Raw genomic sequence first — 21,420 nt, forward strand, 5'->3', positions numbered from 1 at the left:
TGGACCCCCCTACCATCGACCCTCTCCACCTCCCCCTCCCCTCCCTCCCGCACGCCCGCCACCAACCCGTTGCCGATCTTTGCTGGCGGGGGACCCCAAGGCCCCGCCAGCCGAAGTCCTCTCTTCCATGCAGGATGCAAGTTGCAACGCTTCCTGTTCTTCTGAGTCTGACGTCCTGCACGTACAACGTGCAGGATGTCAGACTCAGAATTTGGAACTCAGTCTGACGTCCTGCGCCAGCAAAGTTAAGTGACAGCAGCGGGGGAGGGTTGGCGGCAGCGGGAGGGGGTGGAGAGTGTCATTGGTGGCGAGGGGGGGGTCTGGCAGTGGCGGGGGGGTCCGGAAATGGCGGGGGGGGGGGCTAAAATGTGCCCCCTCCCTCTGGCTCTGGCCCCCCCTACCGCCAGAGTCCAGATACGCCCCTGGTATATATTTAGGTGCAATGACCTGTATTCTGTATATTCTTTCCTCTTTTTAGGCCTGTTACTAAGGGCTAGGCCTAAGGCCTGTACTGTCAGTTTGGTTCTCACAAGATGGCCTAACAAGTTATCTTTGCAACATACAGTGCTTTTCTCAGGAGCTGGGAGCTGAGATCGTGCCTTTCATATAAGGTAACCTTGGCAGTTGCTGACAGGCTGAGGACACAGTGTGAGGACTAAGGGAGATAGACAGAGAGAGGACACAAGGGTATTGTTCTATGTAATTTTTGCTCTGTGACTAACTGCACGCTATACTGATAACTGACTAACCAATGGCCACAGACTGTTCACGTGCAAACACATCAGGAGAGACTGATAGAATACATGACCAATCCATATATGGTATAAGGCAACCTAATGGTGCTAGTTTATGGGAAATCACATGATTTATGAGAAATGGAATTTGCAACAGTATATATATGTGATGTTCGGGAGGTGTTAGCAGAGCAGTCCTTATCTTTCAGGATGCACATTTGCTGACGAGGAGTGGCCTAGTGGTTAGGGTGGTGGACTTTGGTCCTGAGGAACTGAGTTCAATTCCCAGCACAGGCAGCTCCTTGTGACTCTGGGCAAGTCACTTAACCCTGCATTGAGCCTGCCATGAGTGGGAAAGCGCGGGGTACAAATGTAACAAAAAAAAAAAAAACCTGCTTCAGGGAGAGAACTATTGTTTGTATTTTTTTGGCTCTGTGAGATGCTAATAAAAGGTAATTTACTGGCTGCACCTAATGGAGTCTAAGTTCTTTTCCTTATCTGTGTTTTCCCTCTCTGGGGGGGCTAAGGGATGGAAATACACATTTTGTAATTACATGTGGAAATTTTGGTATGCCCATGAAATCCTCATAAACAAGCCCATTTTAAACTACACACATTTATTTTGAACTGTGTGCTTTTCAATTTAGATGCAGTTCTTCATAGCATACGCTTAGCAAATTCCATGCATAAATTCTGATAATTGCCAATTATTGCTTGTTAAGTGCTGTTATCAGCACTCATTAGCTTGTTAAGCCAATTAAGTTACACGCAGTGTTATAGAATACACGCCTATTTCAGCATCTAAATCTAAGCGCATTATATAGAATCTGGGGTAAGCCCATTTCATAGTGCATTTAAGAAAAGGGCCCCTGAGTTTGCAAACTCCAGGAATAAGACTTAAAATGGAACTGATAAAGTGGAGAAGCAGGTAGCAGCACCATACCAAGGGCTGTGGCCACACAGCAAATAAATATGGAAGGACACAAACATTGCAGCCCACCATCTCCTAGGTGGGGCAGGATGGGGAGGGGAGGTACCAGTGAGCAAGTCGCACAGGATGCTACTACAGCTCAGGCAGGCAGGTTTGTATTTTCAGGACTCAAACCAGTCCTTGCAGAACAATGAAAGATTGCAATTTTGGCAGTAAAATAACATCAGTTCTTCAGTCTAACTCAGGGGTCGGCAACCTTTATACACACAGGGTCACATGAACTGTAGTACTATCCCTAGCAGGCCGCAGAACCGCACACAGAAAATCAACAAATGTGCCATATAAATCACTGCCAGTTAATCTTGATGTGATGACTGAACATAAATTATTACCAGAATGGTCTGCTACCATATACTTCTGCCATCACTTTAAAAATTTAATAAAATCTCTGCCACCATTCTGAAAATATTTGTGAAATACACTATTTTAAATTGCTAAACTCTGGCTAATGTTTGCACAGGCTGTTTTCTCTGTATGTTCCCATGGCCTCGTGAGTCACATAAAATTCAATGGTAGGCCACAGGTTACTCACCCTTGGTCTAAATGCTATCGATCTGGTGTTTTGTTTGTCGATTGGGTGATACTTACTTTTGACTGCAGGGCAAATATGGACAACCCTAAAGTCACAAATGCCGTTGCTCCAACAGCCCACATCACCGCATCAGCCTCAAAGAAGCTAAAATCCCCAAACAGAAAACAAACACTTAAACAGTAGAACACATTACACCGTGACAAAAAAAAACTACAGCCAAACTTTTCTCATGGACTTACGCTGAAACAGCTCCAAGCATTAGACCTTCTACAATTGTCTGAAAAACAAAATAAATCGAGATAATAGCTACATTCATTCTATAGAATGTGAAAGCTTCTTTTATATTGTGATGTTTTACAGCGGTTCTTAAACTGCGGCTAAGGGGTACAAGAAGGATCGTGCTGGGGAGGAGTTGCTACTTGTTTGGCTGGGAATAATTTAGACAATAATAAATTTATCTTTCTTTTTCGGAGAGGGGCAAAGGAAGGGAGCTGCATTAAAACCTATTACAGAGAATAACGAAAGACTCATCATATTCAAAGCTGAGGTTTCTCTGTATTTGGGGGTTGCCTACTGGTTCCAGAATCATCCAACAGGGTTGATCCAGTTCTGGGTTTATCACACTGCACGTAGTGTGGTTGCCATACTAGCCCCCTTTAAAAGGTAATAAGTAGAAATAAAAAAGAACCAGTAAAATGAGATAATACCTTTTTATTGGACTGATTTTATATATATTTACTAGGTTTTGAAGGCCAGAACCGTCTTCCCAATGCCCTGACCTGAGGAAGGTGGTTCTCACCTCTGAAAACTATTCAAAAAATGTATTTCTATGAATTACTATTTTCTTCTTACAGAATGCAATTGGAAAACTATAACTACATGTCTCTACATGCAATGGGGTAACGCAGGACTGGATTAACCCTATGAATCTGGAGGCAGTCAGCTATCCTGCCTGTAGCTAAAACTACCCACAAAGTGCTCCATAGTAAAAGCTGCAGAAAGATGAAACATCACCTTTCCTATAGGCTTCAATAAATTCTCCCTCACGTAAACAGACTTGTCCCAATCCAAACAAAATCATGTTTAAAGTTGTAACTCAATGACCAAAACAATAGATTTCCCTGTTATGGATGATTCTTCAACACCATCTCCTTTCATCCCAGTGAGGGACCATCAGTCACATTGGGATGGAATTCTTGTAGTCACTGTGAGGAACATTAGAAGTCTCTGGCTTCTAACCTTATCTTGTATTCAATTGTTTTCTTTTGGTTTTTAAATTTCAAAATCATTAAGACTTTGCACTCTTAGAATTAGCATTATTACTCCACATTAATAGGGAGAGGCTGTGCCAGTCCTGATTTTCTGCTCATTGCACACAAGGACTTGCAGTTCCTCTTTCTTAAGAAACAAACTCAGTCCTTGAATTTTGGGCCCATTAAATATAAGTTTTCATATATCTGAAAAAATGTATATTCTTTGGATATGTTTTGTGTTTTATTCAGACTCCTGAGGCTAATTGTGGCTTCTATTTGCTCCAGTTGAACTGGATAGAGTAAACAGGGGGCATAGACTAGCGCTTGTGATTTTCCATAGTAAAACAAGAAAAACTGAGCTATACTGGTAAATTGGAGACTAGCTGGACCTGCACTTATACTGAACTGAAATAAATCTATTTGGGCTAGAAGCCTAGGGAAGGTGAATAAAACCCACATATCTATGGCAGGATAGGAGCCTGATAATGCAAAGAACAGGTTGGCTCCAAATATCTTTGGAATAGTTTAAATTCAGCCCAAATAGCGGTCAAATATCCCCTGTTACAACAAAGAATATTTAGGAAAACCTGCAGGGTTTTTAGAGGAATGTAGAAGGCAACATCTCTTGAGTTAGTCAGCTTCTTCATTCACAAAATCATTCCTTTGAGGATTTTGGGCGAAGGCATCTCTCTTACTGCATTGAAAGTTAATGACGCATTCAACATTGCTGTCTTCTGCAAATCAGCACTACAGCTTCACTTCTGGAACAGTAACATATCAGAAACAATCTCCCTATGCTCTTAAATGAGGTTCTGAAACTTACAATATAATTTAGAAATGATACTGTTTATTGTGCAGAAATTAACTGAAGACCTGAGCTATAAACCTGGTTTCGTAAATATGGCATGGTTAATTTAGTAGGTATTTGGGGGGGGGGGAACATATGAGGTTTAATCTGGGGAATGGTGCTATTAAAGAAGGAGAGATGTGACTGAGGGGAAATTAGGATTGATTTTTTTTATATCAAGTCAATAAATCAAATCAAATTCTTTTTATCAGACACAGATCAATATACATCTTCACCTGCCTTTGTCTTTATACATGATCTGTTGAACGTTCACCCTGGGTGTTGTAAAAGAATGAATGCAAAAATAAAAGTGTCTCCTTCTCTTCCTAAACCAGATGTTCCTGTGTGGCTCCTCTGGCCCCTAACAGTGTGGCAGTGCATCATGGGAGATAGAAGCTCTTGAATACTGATTTGTTCATTACATTTTAAAGTGTTTTCCAAATAAGGCATTAAGAAATTATTAAATTACATTAGAGAGGGTAATGTTTTTTTACTCATATGCTTTATAATTTGTTAGATTTTTCTTTTTAAAAAGGATTACATGGGCCATTCCCATGGCTCAGGCTGTAGCACAGGGGATGAGTTTGGGATGGTGCACTCCGCCTCAGGGAGGGAAGGAAAGTAGATGCTGTTGCTGTGGGAAACAAGCAGCCTTGAGTGAGTGCCACTCCAGCACAAGGCCAGTCAGAGTCTCCTGATTTCCCTCCGCATGCAATGGGGATGAGGGGGCAGGCGGGGGACTTTGGATTAGATTTTAAAAGCACTCAAGATAAAATAAAGGCAGATAAGTGATTAAAATAAGGGCTTTACTGATTTCTAAAATAAGAAAGATAATATACTTACAAACAATCCTAGTAAAATGAAGTTAACTGGAAATTTTCTACGAACATCATTGCAACAGGAGAGCACAATCACCAGGACAAAAATTACGGGGCTAGAAGAAGTCAAATGAGTAAGATTGAACAACACTGCCAATAAATCTAGATCACAATAACAGTGATTTTAGTCATTTCTCTGTCCCTAATGTTCACAATCTAAGTTTTGTACCTGGGGCAATGGAGGGTTAGGTGACTCACCGAGGCTCATAAGGAGCTACAGTGGGAATGGAACCTGGTTCCCCAGGATCTCAGAACACTGCCCAAACCATTAGGCTACTCCTCCACATCATACAGTTATTTCAAGGGGGCATGGTTTAGGTATGTCTCCAGTAGGACTAAAATCTGCACATATATTCCCCACTTGTATGAGGAAAAATATCCATAAATACTTAAAATTAAATAAACAAATAACAAAAGTTTTATGGTTTGTCACTGTTGAAGGACGCTTCAAGAACTAGTGCTGCCTTCAGGTGAAAAGTTAACTATTGACAATCAGTCCAACTTATTGGGGATAATTTTAGACTCAGATTTATCTTATAACCAACAGATTTGAGCACTCAGCAAGAAATTTTTCTTCAAATGCAGGCAGCTCAGATCTATTAAAGCGTCTCTTCATTCTCACAATTGTAGGATCCTGGCACAAGCAATTTTACTTCCATTGTTAAGATTATTGTAATTCTTTATATATTGGCATTTTGATAAAATTACAGCACCATCTACAATTGTTGAAGAACACGGCAGTCATATTGATTTTTTTGTAAAGGTTGCTTTGACTCTGTTACTGCGTCTGTGAGGGATTTACACTGGCTACCTTTTTGGCAGTGTGTAAAATTTAAAATAGCCTGCTTGGGGTCCCTTTTACCAAGCTGTGGCAAAAGGGGGCCGGAGCTGGCATCAGCACATGTTTTACATCCGCACCGAGGCCTCCTTTTACCGTAGCTGGTAAAAGGGAAGTCTTGCTTTCCTACATGAAATGACCAGGTGGCAAGTAAAGCACTTGCTGCGTGGCCATTTGGGGGGGGGGGAGCCCTTACAGCCACCCATTGAGGTGGTGGTAAGGGCTCTCACATTAACCTGGCGGTAACTGGGCAACACGTTGGGCCTACCACCCGCATTGGGCTTACCACCGCTTAGTAAAAGGAACCCTTGGTTTTTAAATTGCTTAACGGTTTGAATTCTGAGAATGTGGTGGAGCTATTGAACTTTCCAACCATTAGGAATAGCATCTGTTTCTGGCGCACTTTACAAATGGGATTTCCGGATCCTAAAAATATACATTTATATTCTGTCCATTAGAGTTTATTTTAATTTCAAGCTGTCAAGATTTGGAATGAACTTCCTCGGGAAGACACTTCTATTTAATTAATACCACTACGATTATCAGAAATGAATCTATGAGATCGTTTACTGGATGCAAATTTTTAAATATTATTGAAGTATAATTTTTGATGTATTCTTCCCTTAAACTGATAAGTTACTTTTCTGTAAACTGCTTTGAATCCTTCAGGAGAGTTGGCAGTATATAAAAAACAGACACAAATAGAAATACAAATACAAAAACTTGTTCTGTTCACCTTTTACACCAGCTCAAAGGTATTTTTTTAAGTGCTTGTGGCCAGGGCTTTACATAAATGATTAAGCGAATCATTCTCCTTAATGTCACTACTTAATAGTAAATCCACAAGCTAGAGGGCAAAAATTTAAACAACGCCAAGAAAGGATGCGGGAAGGTTTACATTCAAACAAATATAGTTGATTATTCATTAGAAAACTGAGCAAACTAAATGAAATACAGCATTTTAGCATGAAATAAAAGGATACTTACAAGAGTGCATAGGTAAACCATGAATTATATCTCACCCACTTTTTTAGGGTAGGCCTAGAAAATTAAAAATGGAGGTACATGTTTGAAAAATTCCATGCAACAAATCATTTCAAAGACCATCCATATTAATATAGATTGATCCATTTCTGTCATGTAAAGTTGTAAAGTAACAGTAATAGCTGGGAAAGAAGTGTCTCTTCCTTTTTTTAAGGTACAATGGGGGACAGTGATGGCTCAAGGGGTTGCAGTGTTCTAAGCCAACTGTTGATCTGGTACCCTTCCCCCCACTTCTATCAGCGCCTCCCCACTGATATTGGTGCCACCCCCCGCCGACATTGCCTACCTTTTGCAAAAATGAGAGCATGTCACTTTGCTCTCACTGCTGTGATCTCCTCCATGCTCGGCCGCCACTACTGCCCCCAAGTCTAAATGTTTTTTGTGCCTTTTCTTTGGGAGCCCCCAGATTTAGAAAGACCAGGGCCAGCTTAACCTTTAGGTAGACTATACAGTTGTCTAGGGCAGTAGCTTTTGAGGGACAGAAAAGAATGGCTGTAATCAAAGCAAAATCTAAGAGCATAAACTCAAGAACCTTTAGAGTATACTTTTACCTTTCCAAATAGCCTATTTGATCAGACTTTTATAGGAAGAGTGGTGGTGGGGTGATTATGATTGTTGGGTTTAATTATCAAAATCAAAACAAGTGGATTAGTGGCCTGATAATTAACTTGGGGGGGGGGTGCAAAGCTGAAATTTTGCCTAAGGTTACCTAATACCGTTCCACTGAACCTGATAAATACGCCACATCTCTCCACCAAACTGCACTGAAAAGCCTCAGGAAAGTCATGGGCAGATAGAAGAAGCTGGAGAAACAGAAAATTCAGCAGTAGAAGAAGAGAGAATTACGTGGAGGGGCATAATTGAACGAAAACGTCTATCTCCATGGCCGTTTATCTCCGAGAACGGGTCCGTGAAGGGGCGGACCGAACCGTATTTTCGAAAAAAATAGACGTCCATGTTTTATTCGACAATTTGTGAGCTGGGCGTTTTTGTTTTTCAGTGATAATGGAAAATGAAAGCGCCCAGCTCAAAAACGAATAAATCCAAGGCATTTGTTCATGGGAGGGGCCAGGATTCGTAGTGCACTGGTCCCCCTCACATGCCAGGACACCAACCGGGCACCCTAGGGGGCACTTTTACAAAAACAAAAAAAAAGGTAAAAGAGCTCCCAGGTGCATAGCCTGGGTCCACCTGCCTGACGTCCACTGCACCCCCTAACAACTGCTCCAGGGACCTGCATACTGCTGCCAGGGAGGTGGGTATGACATTTGAAGGTGAAAATAAAAAGTTGTGAAACATCATTTTTTTGTGGTGGGAGGGGGTTAGTGACCACTGGGGGAGTCAGGGGAGGTCATCCCCGATTCCCTCTGGGGGTAATCTGGTCATTTAGGGCACTTTTTGGGGCCTTATTCGTGAAAAAACAGGATCCAGGAAAAGTGCCCTAAATTCTAGCTACAAACACATACTTTTTTTCCATTATCAGCGAAAGGCGCCCATCTCTGTTCGGGTGATAACCACGCCTCCGACACGCCCCCGTCAACTTTGTACGCTTCCGCGATGGAGTGCAGTTGAAAACGTCCAAAATCGCCTTTCCATTATACCGATTTATTCGTTTTTTGTGAGATAAACGTCTATCTCCCGATTTGGGTCGAAATCTAGACGTTTTTCTCTTTCAATTATAAGGTGGATAGTAACATAGTAGATGACGGCAGAAAAAGACCTGCACGGTCCATCCAGTCTGCCCAACAATATAACTCATATTTGCTGCTTTTTGTGTATACCCTACTTTGATTTGTACCTGTGCTCTTCAGGGCACAGACCGTATAAGTCTGCCCAGCACTATCCCCGCCTCCCAACCACCAGCCCCGCCTCCCAACCACCGGCTCTGGCACAGACCATACAAGTCTGTCCAGCACTATCCCCGCCTCCCAACCACCAGTCCCGCTTCCCACCACCGGCTCTGGCACAGACCGTATAAGTCTGCCCAGCACTATCCCCGCCTCCCAACCACCAGCCCCGCCCCCTGATATGACCAGGAATATGTATGTCCAGGGAATTCCTAAAGACAGTCACATATCATTCATTGTCAAGAGATTCCTTGATGAGGAGGCCTGAGCAGCTGATTGCCCAGGCTGCTCTGTGCCACCTTTTCCCATCCCACTGTGCACACAGCAATCACAATAGCACAAACCAGGTAGAGACCTTGTTCAAAACAAATATACAGTTAGAGGGAAGAAAAGGGTAGCACAAAGTGAATCACAGAGATTGCGGGCGATAGGTCCGTGAATACTTATCACTGTATACCTTGCAGATAACTTTTCTCCGTAAAGTCAGTTTTCATGCGAAAAAAAATAGCCACAAAGTCGGCAGGTGTAAAAGTACCCATAAAACTTGTATCAACACAGCCAAGGGAAAACCAGTCCCTTTCTGTTGAATCACAGTGTAAATACTGTATATTTTGTACTGCTGTATATGTTGTTAAAAAATTCTACATGGGTGACCTAGCTGAATAGCTTCCACTTCTAATGGCTGATAGCTTCAATGACAGGCTATATTAACTATTCATGCTGAAATTAACCTCCTCCTCCCTTTCTTTATTTTTAATCCTTTGAAATTTTTTTACATTTTAATTAATAATGTTCTTTCTTGTTCTTCAAATAAGTGAATATTGATTGGTATAGCTTAAAGACGATGGACATAACAGAAGCTTAGCTTTCCAATTGGCTTTTTAAACCATCAGTTTTACTTCCTTGTCATGGCTGTACAGAGCCTTTTCATTTCACATTAGTGCTTCATCGGGAGTCGCTGAAAATTTACTGCCAACACTAAGGGCGACTTTTACTAAGGCGCGCTCACGTTTTTAGCGTGCGCTAAAAACATGAGTGCACCTTAGTAAAAGTTGCCCTAAGGGGTCCTTTTATAAAGGTGTGCTGAAAATGGCTTGCGGTAGTGTAGGTGTGGGTTTGGGGCGCGTGCAGAATCATTTTTCAGCGCAGCACCTGTAAAAAAGGCCTCTTTTTTCCCCTGAAAATGGATGTGCGGCAAAATCAAAATTGCTGCGCGTCCATTTTGGGTCTCTGACCTTACTGCCAGCCATAGACCTAGCGGTAAAGAATTTGGGCGGTAATGACCTATGTGTGTCAGATGCCACTTGGTGCACGTCCGCTATGCGTGCCAGAAAATAAACAATATTTTTCAGACGTGCCAAAAATGAAATTACTGCGAGAGCCACAGGGTAGTCAGGCGGTAAGTCCAGGTGCCTACGCGGCTTAGTAAAAGGGGCCCTAAGTTACTCCTTTTAGAAAACCAAAACATTCATTCAGCAATTTCATTGAATTGGTCCTATAGGGAAAAATAATAATAATTGTCATGATTTAATACCTTTCATATGCATTTAATCAAACCAGAGTTTCATTAAACCGGAAATGACATATGTCCAGTTGTCGGCATTTTTTAAAAGTTAAGGCGCCCTTTTTAGAATAGAGCTAAATGGAGTAAGAGAGAAGGTATTAAATTGTGAGAATCATTATATATATATTTTTTTGCTATAGGACCAACTGAATGAAATTACTGAATGAATGTTTTTGTTTTCTAGATGGAGTAGCTTAGTGTTGGCAGTAAATTTTTGGCAGCTCCTGATGAAGCACTAATGTGGAATGGAGAGGCTCTGTAGAGCCACGCTGAGGAAGTAAGGCCAATGGAGTAAAAAGCCAATTAGAAAGCTAAGTTTCTGTTGTGTCCATCATCTTTAAGCTATACCAATCAATATTCACTTGTTTGAAGAACAAGAAAGGACATTATTAATTAAAATTTTAAAATTAAAAAAACAAACAAACTTAAAAGGATGAAAAATAAAGAAAGGGAGGAGGAGGTTTTTGACTTGTGATGCATATAAATTAAATGGCCTTTAATTTGTCAATTGACTAAAAAGGCATTTATTACACACTGAAGTCTTTTTCTCCAGTTACTAACTATAATGTTTAACAAATTTCAGCATAAACAGTTAATATAGTCTGTCATTGAAGGTAGTGATCTGGCTGAATTCCATATTAATATAAATTGGTCCATTTCTGTTATGTAAGTTGTAAAGTAACAATAATGGCTAGGGCAGGAGTATCTCTTCTTTTTTAAAAGTACAATGAGGGTCAGGTCTGGCTGAAGAGGTTGTGGTGTCCCAAGCCAACTGTTGCTCTGGTGCCCTTTCCCCCACTTGTATCAGCGCCTCCACACCAGCATTAGTGCCCTCCCCCACCCCACCAGTATTGACTCTACCCTTTTATACAGGTGAGAACATGTTGCTTTGCTCTTACTGCTGTGATCTCCTCCATGCTCATCTGCTGGCACTGCGCCAAGTCTAAACACGAAAACAGGAAGTACATATTCTCCTGTTTAAACCTGTAGCAGTGCCCATGGCCATGCAGAGAGGAGAGCACAGTAATGACAGCAAAACATGCACTTACCGCTTTGAAGGCTATGCCGGTGGGGCAGGCTTTGGGAGCCCTTGAGCTTTGATGTTCTGAGCCTGTGCCTCACTTGGCTCATGCCTTGAGCTGGCCCTGGAGAAGGTAGGAGGTATATGTGGAGGGAACTAGTGAAGCTTGAGGAATGATCCAGAATTTAGTAGCTAAGATTTAACGCTAAAAAAGTGCAGGGTCATGCATTTGGGTTGCAAAAACTTGAGGGAGAGGAGCAGTACAGGAGGCGAAGTACTTCTGTGCATGATCCTAGGGTAGCCAAATAGGTAGAAAAGGCAACAGTAAAACACAAAGAATGCTTGAGTGCATAAGGAGTGGAATGGCCACCAGGAAAAAGGAAGTGATAATCCCTCTATATAAATCTCTGGCGAGACCCCATTTAGAGTCCTGTGTACAATTCTGGAGACTGCACCTTCAAAAAGATATAAACAGGATGGAGTCGGTCCAGAGGATGACTACTAAAATGCTCAGTATTTTTAATCATAAAACGTATGGGGACAGATTTAAAGACCTCAATCCCCTGAATTCTATAAATGGTGTTAAAAATTGCACATGGAAATTTGGGCACATGTCCAATTTGCGCACACAATTTAATTGTATAATGAGCCAATTAGCGCTGATAATTGGGCCTTAACAATCATCTATCGGTGCTAATTGGCGTTAAGTAAATTTTATGCATGGATCCAAAGAGGAGATGCAGCCATGCGAGGGTCATGGGTGGATCGAGGGTGTTCCCACAATTTATGCGAGCTGTTAGAATAAAGGGGATCCACACCTAATTTAGGCATGGGGGTTTACACCAGGATTTTGTTGGTGTAAATGTAAATGGTCACACCTAAAAATAGTCACGGTTCCCAGCGCTAAGTGCTATTCTATAAACAGCATCTAACTTTGAGCGCTGTTTATAGAATAGCGCTAAGCACTATTTTTTTCAGTGCCAATTTTTTAGGCGTCATTTATTGAATTTTGTTCAATATGTATATATGGAAGAAAAGTGAGAGAGAGAAGATATGATAGAGACACTTAAATATCTTCATGGCATAGATGCACAGGAGGTGAGTCTCTTTTAACTGAAAGGAAGCTTGGGAATGAAGGTGAATTCAGGAGTAATCTTTACAAAAAGGGTGGTGAATGCATGGAACAGCCTTTAGGTGGCGGTAGAGGAGATGAAGACTATATCCAAATTTAAGAAAGTGTGGGACAAGCACTACAGATCTCTAAGGAAGAGAAAGGGGTAGTAGATAGTGTGGATGGACAGAATGCATAGGCCAGAAGGTCTTTTTCTTTCTTTATTTTCTGTTTCTATGTGCATGTGGCTGGTTTGCTTTGGCTCAGGATAGCAGTTCTATTCTGCTCAGTTTCTGTCCTGCTGTAGTACTATAGATGACATTTGATTTCTGGGTTTCTCTCCACAGTGAGGGATCATATCTGCTTATCGGACTTTCTTGAATTTTGTTAGTGTTTTACTTCAATCACTTTCACTGGGAAGCTGTTTCATGCATTCAGTGTTCTTTCTCTGAATGAATGTTTCCTTAGGTTACTCCTCAGTCCACCCCAGTGGTGGGCAGCCTACTCTTGAGAGCCACATCCAGTCCATAGTATCTTTTTATCTACCCTGCTGTTATAGAAGATGAACGAGGCAGTGTCAGCCTGCATGGGCCTGAAAGACAAGGTGGTGTCAGTTCACTTGGACCTGAAGAAGGAGGCGACATCAAATTGACACACATGGACTGGAAGAAGGCAGCTGCAGCTGAACATGTGGGGAAGATTAAGAATGAGGAGGTAAGGCCCAGGGTAGGTGCAAGGATATGCATCCTAGGTCAAGCTTTACCTTGCACTCCTTTCAATTAACTTTCAGGCCTCTAGGGCCACCCCAACATGCAAGATATTGATAATTAAACTTAACCATCATGATAAAACCCAACATCACCATTCCAAGAATGCGTCTATAAAAATGCATTATCGGACATCATGCTTTTCAACATTAAACTTTATTTTGTACAGAATGAGATCAATTTCCAAAAACCATTTACCTGGGTAAAAGGTCTATCTGAAAAGCGTCCACATTTTCTGCAAGGCACATGTTGATAATTCTTTGAGTTTGCTGTCAGGACCTTTTGATCTACTTTGACTGCCACCCATCCCCTCCTCCCAGAAGCTGTCTCTTTATGGGACTGCCAAGTATGCCTAATGGTTAACTGGCTCTGGTCGGCCTGGAGATAGGAAGAGTGCTGAAGTTGGATCTGGTGTGTGTATATGTCAGAAAGAAGGTTTGTTCCTGATAACATTCACATGTACCTCCCTTCCAATATTAATCTCCAGAGGTGAGCCCCAACCCTTTAAATCTCCACGGGAGATCAATATGACCCTAAGTTATATTTGGTCTACTCATTTTGAGTTTCATATCATACTATCTTCTTCAAGACTTTCCTTTCCACTGAAAAATTGAATTGAAATAAATTGCGATAAATGAGATAATACAAAAACTTACCAGTAAATAAACATGCAAATAATACCGACTGTAATAACCAGCTGAACTGCCAAGATGAGGTAGACCTTCTTGATAAAAGCTGGAGACAGAAACATTTCATTCAGGCTTATCCATACTACAGAAATATACATTAATATCACATCCAAATAACACAGAGGGATTGTAAACACCAACGGAAAGCAAGCTATTCAGAATATTTCTGTAGATAGCAAACACAGTGAACATATTAGTATCATGCTAACAAGTTCTAACCTGCTACATTTAGGAACAACTTGCAGTTATTAAAAATGTTTCCCATTTTGGCCCAGGTGTTAACAATTATGGGCCCAATATTCAAACAATGTATACATTTATCAGTGGTTGGTAAATGCATAATTCCACTCTCTGTGAATTTTTGGCCACTATATGAATAGTATTGGGTTGAATATCCCTCTAATTGGCCCGGTATTATCTGTATAGTGAAGGGGCTGAGCTGTGAAATTCTCCAGGCAGCAGTGATATTCAGATAGAGGCGGTGGTGATGGTGCTTCTTTTGAAGGAATAGATCAGCTTTAAGTTTCCAAGTTTATTAAAGAATTTCCTATCACGCCCATCAAAAAGATGTCTGGGCGGCTTACATTCTAAAACATAGAATAGAGAAAGTAGTACTAACAACTTTATTAGTGGGGAACCTGGGGTAAAACTACAATATGAGATAGGACAGTAGGGGTGGGGAGAAATACAATAGGAGTATGCTGCTGCTTGTTGGGTCTCACATCCAGCCTGTGCAAAGAGGAGGTCGGGTATAGGTATCTGAGAATAAAAATATTTTAAGATCGGCTTTGTCTTTTTAAGGAATGTCTAATTTGAGATGTGTAGGGAGCATGTTTCAAAGTGTAGGTCCTTGTACTGAAAAAATTGTACTTCTAATGGTGTCTAAGGCAATTCTAGAACGTGGTACCCAGAGGTAGGCGTCACTTAGGCGCATAAAAGGTACCATTAATTGACAAATAGGCATGTATGTGTACTAGGTGCTATTCTACAAGGTAGCAGATAACATAACATAACACATCAAGTCTTATATACCATATCGGACCAATGGCTCAGAATGGTTTACAAAAAAAAACCAAAACTAAATAAGAACAGAGTAACATGACATAATAAATACATAACATCACATTACATCATGAAAACACATATTAAATAGTAAAAACCTAATGAAAAATACATTATTGAATAACCAGTGTTTTAACAATTTGCAGAATCATAATAATCGTATTCGCATCTAATTTCAAGAGGTAAAGAATTCCATAAATATACAACCGCAAATGTAAAATTTTAAACAAATGATATGAGCCTTAATATAGACAGTAACACCTAGTTGTGACTTGATTAGGGTGCAGTGTGGTAAATGAGGACAAGTAACTAGGACTAAAACCATGTAAAATCTTAAAAACAATACACAAAATCTTAAAATCAACCCTGGCAGCCACAGGCAGCCAATGGAGAGATTTAAGTAGTGGTGTAATATTATCAAATCTAGTTTTATATAAAAGTAATCTAGGTGCAGTATTTTGAAATAGATGAATATGTGTCAGCAATTTTTTGGTACTCCTAAATATAAGAAATTACGGTAGTCTATTTGGACAGAATCAGAACTTGAATTATTTTTTGCATATTCTCAATTGAAAAGTGAGACTGTATTTGATGCAAATGTTTTAATTTAGCAAAATAAAATTAGTTAAATTCTTTCTAATGTGAGCTTCACCAGTCAGAGCAAAATCAAGACAGAAGCCCAAACTACGAGTCACTCTCTAGAGTTTGATAGTTTTGTCTTCCAAGACTGGATTAATGGAAGGAAATGGTAAAGATTTATAATGTAACCAAAGTAAAGAGGGTTTTCCAGTGTTCAATTTGAGTAAGTTATTGGACATCCAATTTGAGACCTGGGGAAAACAATTTTTTAATGATCATAAAATTCAGGCAATGGTGAAAAAGCAGGAAAACAATTTGTATATCATCAGCATAGATAAAATATGCCAGATTAAGAGTGTGAAGAAGTTTACCTAATGAGCTAAAATAAACACTGAATAGGATAGGGGACAAAGAAGAACCCTGAGGCAACCCACATCCCGGTTTCCAGAAAGATGAGCTCTCGTCGTTCATGATGACTTTGTAATGTCTGTTTTTCGAAAAAGAGGAGAACCAATTCAACACTTTTCCAGTAATGCCAATCTGGTTCAATTTATAAATGCCATACTGCCTAACTGCATGTGGGCGGAGCATGTGCGAGCCATGGGCATGTCTCTCAGGCATGCATGTAGTTTATAGAATGCTATAATCTACTCGCATCACTTGGCACACCAATTTATACCTGTCATTGACATGGCGTAAGAGCGTACACCTACACAAAGACACCCCAATGCCAGCCTTATGCTAGTATTAAGGAATTGGCACTAAGTGCATGACATTGGAGTGCCTTGACTGAGGTGCCTATTTATAGAATTGCCTCCATAGGGACCAATAGCACTAGCATTTAAATTAATGCAGTGACCACCAGCACTGGACACTGGTTCTTATGGCCCAATATTCAGCCAGTGGTGGGCGGGCAACGCTTTTACTGTCTGCCATTGGCTTGAAACCCAGATATTCAATGATGGGACATTTCTGGTGACCGGCATTGAATATTTGGGGTTTTTGTTTTTACTGCTAAAAAGTTAACCGGTTAAACCGATATTCAGCACTAACCGGTTAACTTTTTAGCGGTTAAAACTAAGTCTGCTATTTATACAGCCTATTTTAATCGCTGGACATAGCCAGTTAAGCGCTGAATCCGTGCCTAAATGGCTATGTTGCACAATATAGCCGCTAACCACGGATATTTAGTGGGAGATAACTGGTTATCTCCTGCTGAATATCTGCAGTTAGGCACCAATATGCTACCGCATTGTTACTACTACTACTACTATTTAGCATTTCTATAGCACTACAAGGCATACGCAGCGCTGCACAAACATAGAAGAAAGACAGTCCCTGCTCAAAGAGCTTACAATTGTTCTTTAAAAGGAGTCAAATTCTCTTCCAGGTATCTTCCCATTCATTTTCACTGAATCCAGGACATGAAGAACCAGTGGAGAATCAGTGGTGACTGAGTGCTGTGTCACCTACCTGGAGTGGGAGAGTAGCCTACTGGTTAGAGTGGACCGAGAGCCAGGGCTGCCTGGTTCAAATCCTACTGTGGCTTCTTGTGATCTTTTATCCTTTCCTCCCTCTCTTCCCTTTACCCGATTATGCCCCTCCTCCCCCTGATCCCTATAGTTTGTGTATTTAATCCCTGCTTGTTATTGTATGAATGAGGTACATCTTTCCTGTCTAAAAATGGAGTTCTATTTCCACTTTTTGTTTTGATTTTAAATCATTTTATGTATACTACTCAGGTTTGCTAGTTAGTTTGAGTGGCATGTTAAATTCTAATACATAAAAATAAAGAAATAAAAATCTTGGGCAAGTCACTTTGCCTCCATTGCCTCAGGTAGGACTGTGAGCACTCCAGAGACATAAAATTACCAACTGTACCTGACAGTCACTTACATGGAACCTTCCTGAACTTGCTTTTTTTACTCCATTGCAGCTGGAGTGGAAGATGGTAACCTTCTCCCCACCCCCACAAGCCCTCCCCTGGTACCTGTCTTTTAAGAATATTACCACTATAGTCGATTTTGGTTATTTAGCTCTTGCCTGAAAGGATTTTTTAAGTTTCTTGCTTTGAAACTATAGTGGACCTCTCATGTATTGGTGCCAAGAGTTACCTCGGAGACAGATACATAATTACTGTAAGGTGTATGGTCAATAATATACTTCAGTAGTCCCAACTTCCTTTCTCAAGACACACAGACTAGTAAAAGGACCCATATTAGCTACAGAAGTAATTAGGTACAATAAATTAGAAAAAGGCAGAAAAAAAACCCAGAGACCACTATGACTAATAACTCTCTTTGAATGGACATATAAAGTAAAGTATATGCAAAAGAAGAATTATGAAAACCAAAAGGCAAATGGTCCATAAAAAAACAAGGTATAGGGAAAAAAGCGGGAGTAATTATACTGCTGCATAAGGGACTGCTACCCATATTGTGATCTCAGACCCACAAGGTAGATTTGTCATAGCAATTGTAGCCATAAATAGGACCAAATGTGTACTTTGCAATGTTTATGCGCCAAATTCTTTTGCTAGGAACTTTTATAAGACTCTGTTGAGGCATCTACATGCTTTGGATAATTTGTCTATCTATATGGGGAGGGGGACATTTAATGAAGTTTCTTATCCTCAGTTGGATAGATTACATCCCCCAATGACACCCAGGTTGCTTCATCAGGGGGGATCTTGAGGATTTGTGAGGCTTTGGACATGGTGGATGTGTGGAGAACCCTGTATCCCCTTGAGAAGGATTATACTGTCTAGGGCACACTCCACCATGTCCTGGATAGATTAGTTGCTGCTTTCCATGGCTGTTTTTCCTGAGGTGTACTCGGTGGAGATCAGGCCCATCGAGGTATCTGATCATAAAGAGATATCTTTTTATGATAATCCAGCTCAAACCTCTCTCTCTAGGTTAAGTAAATGTAAAAATAAATGTATATTTTAATACTTAAATAAAAGTACAATGAGGAATACATTAAAAATTTTACTTGGGTAAAATTTAAAAAGTTACTGCCTAATATAATACTTTTTGAGTAAAAAGTAAAAGTACCATAACTACAGTGAACGCAACTATTAACATTTTTATCACAACAATTTTATTGCTCTACAATTCAACCTACTTTGCTTTTAGTAAAACTACATTTTGTAAATGACTGTCACTCATATGAGTGCGCTTCTGAGTCTTCAATCCACCACAGCTAACAAGGTTTTCAACAACTGCATTATCGGGAAGTGGATTGTTCAGGCCAGGCTGCAATATTAATGACACCTTTTAATTGGGTCTGCAGGTATTGATCAAAGGAATCTCTTTCTGAAACACTTGACTTCCTTATAGCAAAGAATGCTTTATCATCATGGTTGTCATTATCATCTGCATTAGTAGCAGTGCTAATTCATCACTTGCATCTTCATCTTCATCTTTATCATTGTCATGCTGTCCAATTTCAGAGAAGGCTTTCACAAAGTTGAAATCATTGTCTGTTGTTGTCCTAACTATTATTCATCTGATGGAAAACTGAATATATTCAAGAACTGATGCAAGAATGTCAAATGTATGGAAACTCTTCAGTCTTAAGGCCAGACAAAGCAGACTATCAATCTGGTGGACTGTCATGCCAGTGAAAAATTTTCCATGGGGTGTCCAGATATCTATTGTGATAGAGACATATGTCTGTTCACCAAGAATGTCAACCAGCTTCATGTCCACGTCGAAGTGACCAAACTCATAACTGTTCTGTTTGTCTGCAGACTAGTACAGTGGCTTAGCCACAGGTAGGCCTGTGTGGGCCAGGGCCCACCCAACAGTAGCACACGTTTGGTGGTAGCTGGTGGGGATCACAAGCTCAGCCAGCTGAAGACTTCCCCTTGATGGTAATGAAAACAGTACTCTCCACGATACCGGCACCTGCTCATGTTCAGTTTACTGCACATGCCTGCTGCAGACTGAAAAGGTAAAAATTAGCATTTTCTCACCTGCTGAGATATTTTTTTGGTGGTGGGGGCGGGGAGGGGGAGAGAGCACTTGGTGCCCACCCACTTCTTGCCTAGGCCCACCCAAAATCTGTAGTCTGGCTACGCCCCTGGACTAGTAATCAATTCAACAAGCACAGGCAACTCTACTGTTCTCATAGGCTGTATTCCCTGAACACCAAAATTTAAGATGAGATGATCCACTGTTTGTGTGATGAGGTTTGCAATTGCAAAATCCTGTTCCAGGTTTTGCTGTTTCATTTCATTTACTGAGGAATCATCATTTAGGTCTCTCTCTGACACTTTTACTTTTAACTGCAAGCATCAGAAGTAACTAGGTAAAAGGAGTAGAATTTTTTAAAAATTATTACTTTGGTTTAAATAAAAGTAACACATTTTCCTGTACTTCTTTACAAGTAAAAGTAACAAAACTTAAGTACAGTAACTAGTCACGTTTACTTAGTTATTATACAACACTGTATTTACTTGTCCATTGTTAATCTGCCACAGCTTTCACCTATTGATTTACAGAAGCTCAGTGCACTCATTTACTCAGAAGTGGAATAGGCAATTAGAGCTTGCTAAATAAATCCCCTGGCTCTGATGATTTTAATTTTATAAATTGATCAAAAATAATATTGTACCGATCTTAGATTCTACAAGGATCTCTTCCTGCCATGTTTAATATGGCTCAGATTATTGATCTTTTGAAGCCAGGCCCGGACTCAACTATGCTGGAATCATACCGTCTGTCCCATAATCGGTTGGTGCAGGTGTTACCCTCGATTATTGCAGAACTTCAGCTGGGTTTTGTGAAGGACCATGTGATCTTCAAAGATATTCAGAAGATCATAGCGGCCTTGGAGACCACTCAGATTGAGGGGGTCCCTTCGTTACTCATAAGTTTTGATGCTGAAAAATCATTTGATCGGGTGATCTGTGATCTCGTCAATGGAACACTTGAACCATATGGGATCCAGGGCCTGTTTGTCAAAATTATTGCAATGCTTTATCATGTCTAGGCTATGAGTGAATGACTGTTTATCGGCCTCGTTGGGTATTCATAAGTGTACACGTCAGAGCAATCCACTATCTCCTCCATTGTTTGTTTTGACTTGTCTTGACCCTTTAATAAAGGACATACAGAGTAATCTGGAGATAGTGGAGCTCAGGTTGGCTACTGATGAATTTAAGATTGCGGCACTTGCAGACGACCTGTTGTTTTACTTCTGCGACCTGAGTAAGTTGCTTGCCGTATTGCTGAAGAGTTTCCAGGAGTACGGGGACTTTTCGGATTTCTGATTGAATCTGCACAAGTTGGAGGCACTGGCTGGGATATTGGGGCTGCGTAGAAATTGGAGGCCAATGTTTCCACTTAAGTGGGTAGGGTGGGGGTCCTTTGAGTGTCCAGCTTTCCATGGATTCTGGTAATTTATATTGATTGAATTTCCAGAATTTGTTAACTAATACTAAATTGCAGATGGAGCACTGGATGCACTTGCCTCTGTCTGTCCAAGGTAAAATTCAGTTGTATCATATGATCATTTTTTTCATGGTGGCTATATATGCTAAAGATCCTTCTAATTCGACTCTTGTAGAGGGATTTAGCCAATTAGTAGATTTTATTGGGCGAGGAAGCTCCGATCTTAGGCACAAAGAGACAGTTTTGTTTCAGAGCTGTCAGAGG

General features: G+C 40.6%; 1 protein-coding gene across 1 annotated transcript in view; it reads right to left on the reverse strand.

Annotated features, from left to right (window-relative positions):
• LOC115468523 (protein lifeguard 1-like) overlaps nucleotides 1–21,420 on the reverse strand; it is a 46,712-nt gene that overhangs the window by 15,903 nt on the left and 9,389 nt on the right. The window contains exons 3-7 of the mRNA XM_030200303.1: nucleotides 14,084–14,162; nucleotides 7,061–7,114; nucleotides 5,201–5,291; nucleotides 2,497–2,534; nucleotides 2,314–2,401 (exon numbers count right to left, since the gene is read on the reverse strand). Of these exons, the coding sequence (XP_030056163.1) occupies nucleotides 2,314–2,401; nucleotides 2,497–2,534; nucleotides 5,201–5,291; nucleotides 7,061–7,114; nucleotides 14,084–14,162 (350 nt within the window). The remainder of the gene's footprint in view (nucleotides 1–2,313; nucleotides 2,402–2,496; nucleotides 2,535–5,200; nucleotides 5,292–7,060; nucleotides 7,115–14,083; nucleotides 14,163–21,420) is intronic.

The sequence above is a fragment of the Microcaecilia unicolor genome, chromosome 1 (assembly GCF_901765095.1).
Source record: "Microcaecilia unicolor chromosome 1, aMicUni1.1, whole genome shotgun sequence".
NCBI lineage: Eukaryota > Metazoa > Chordata > Amphibia > Gymnophiona > Siphonopidae > Microcaecilia > Microcaecilia unicolor.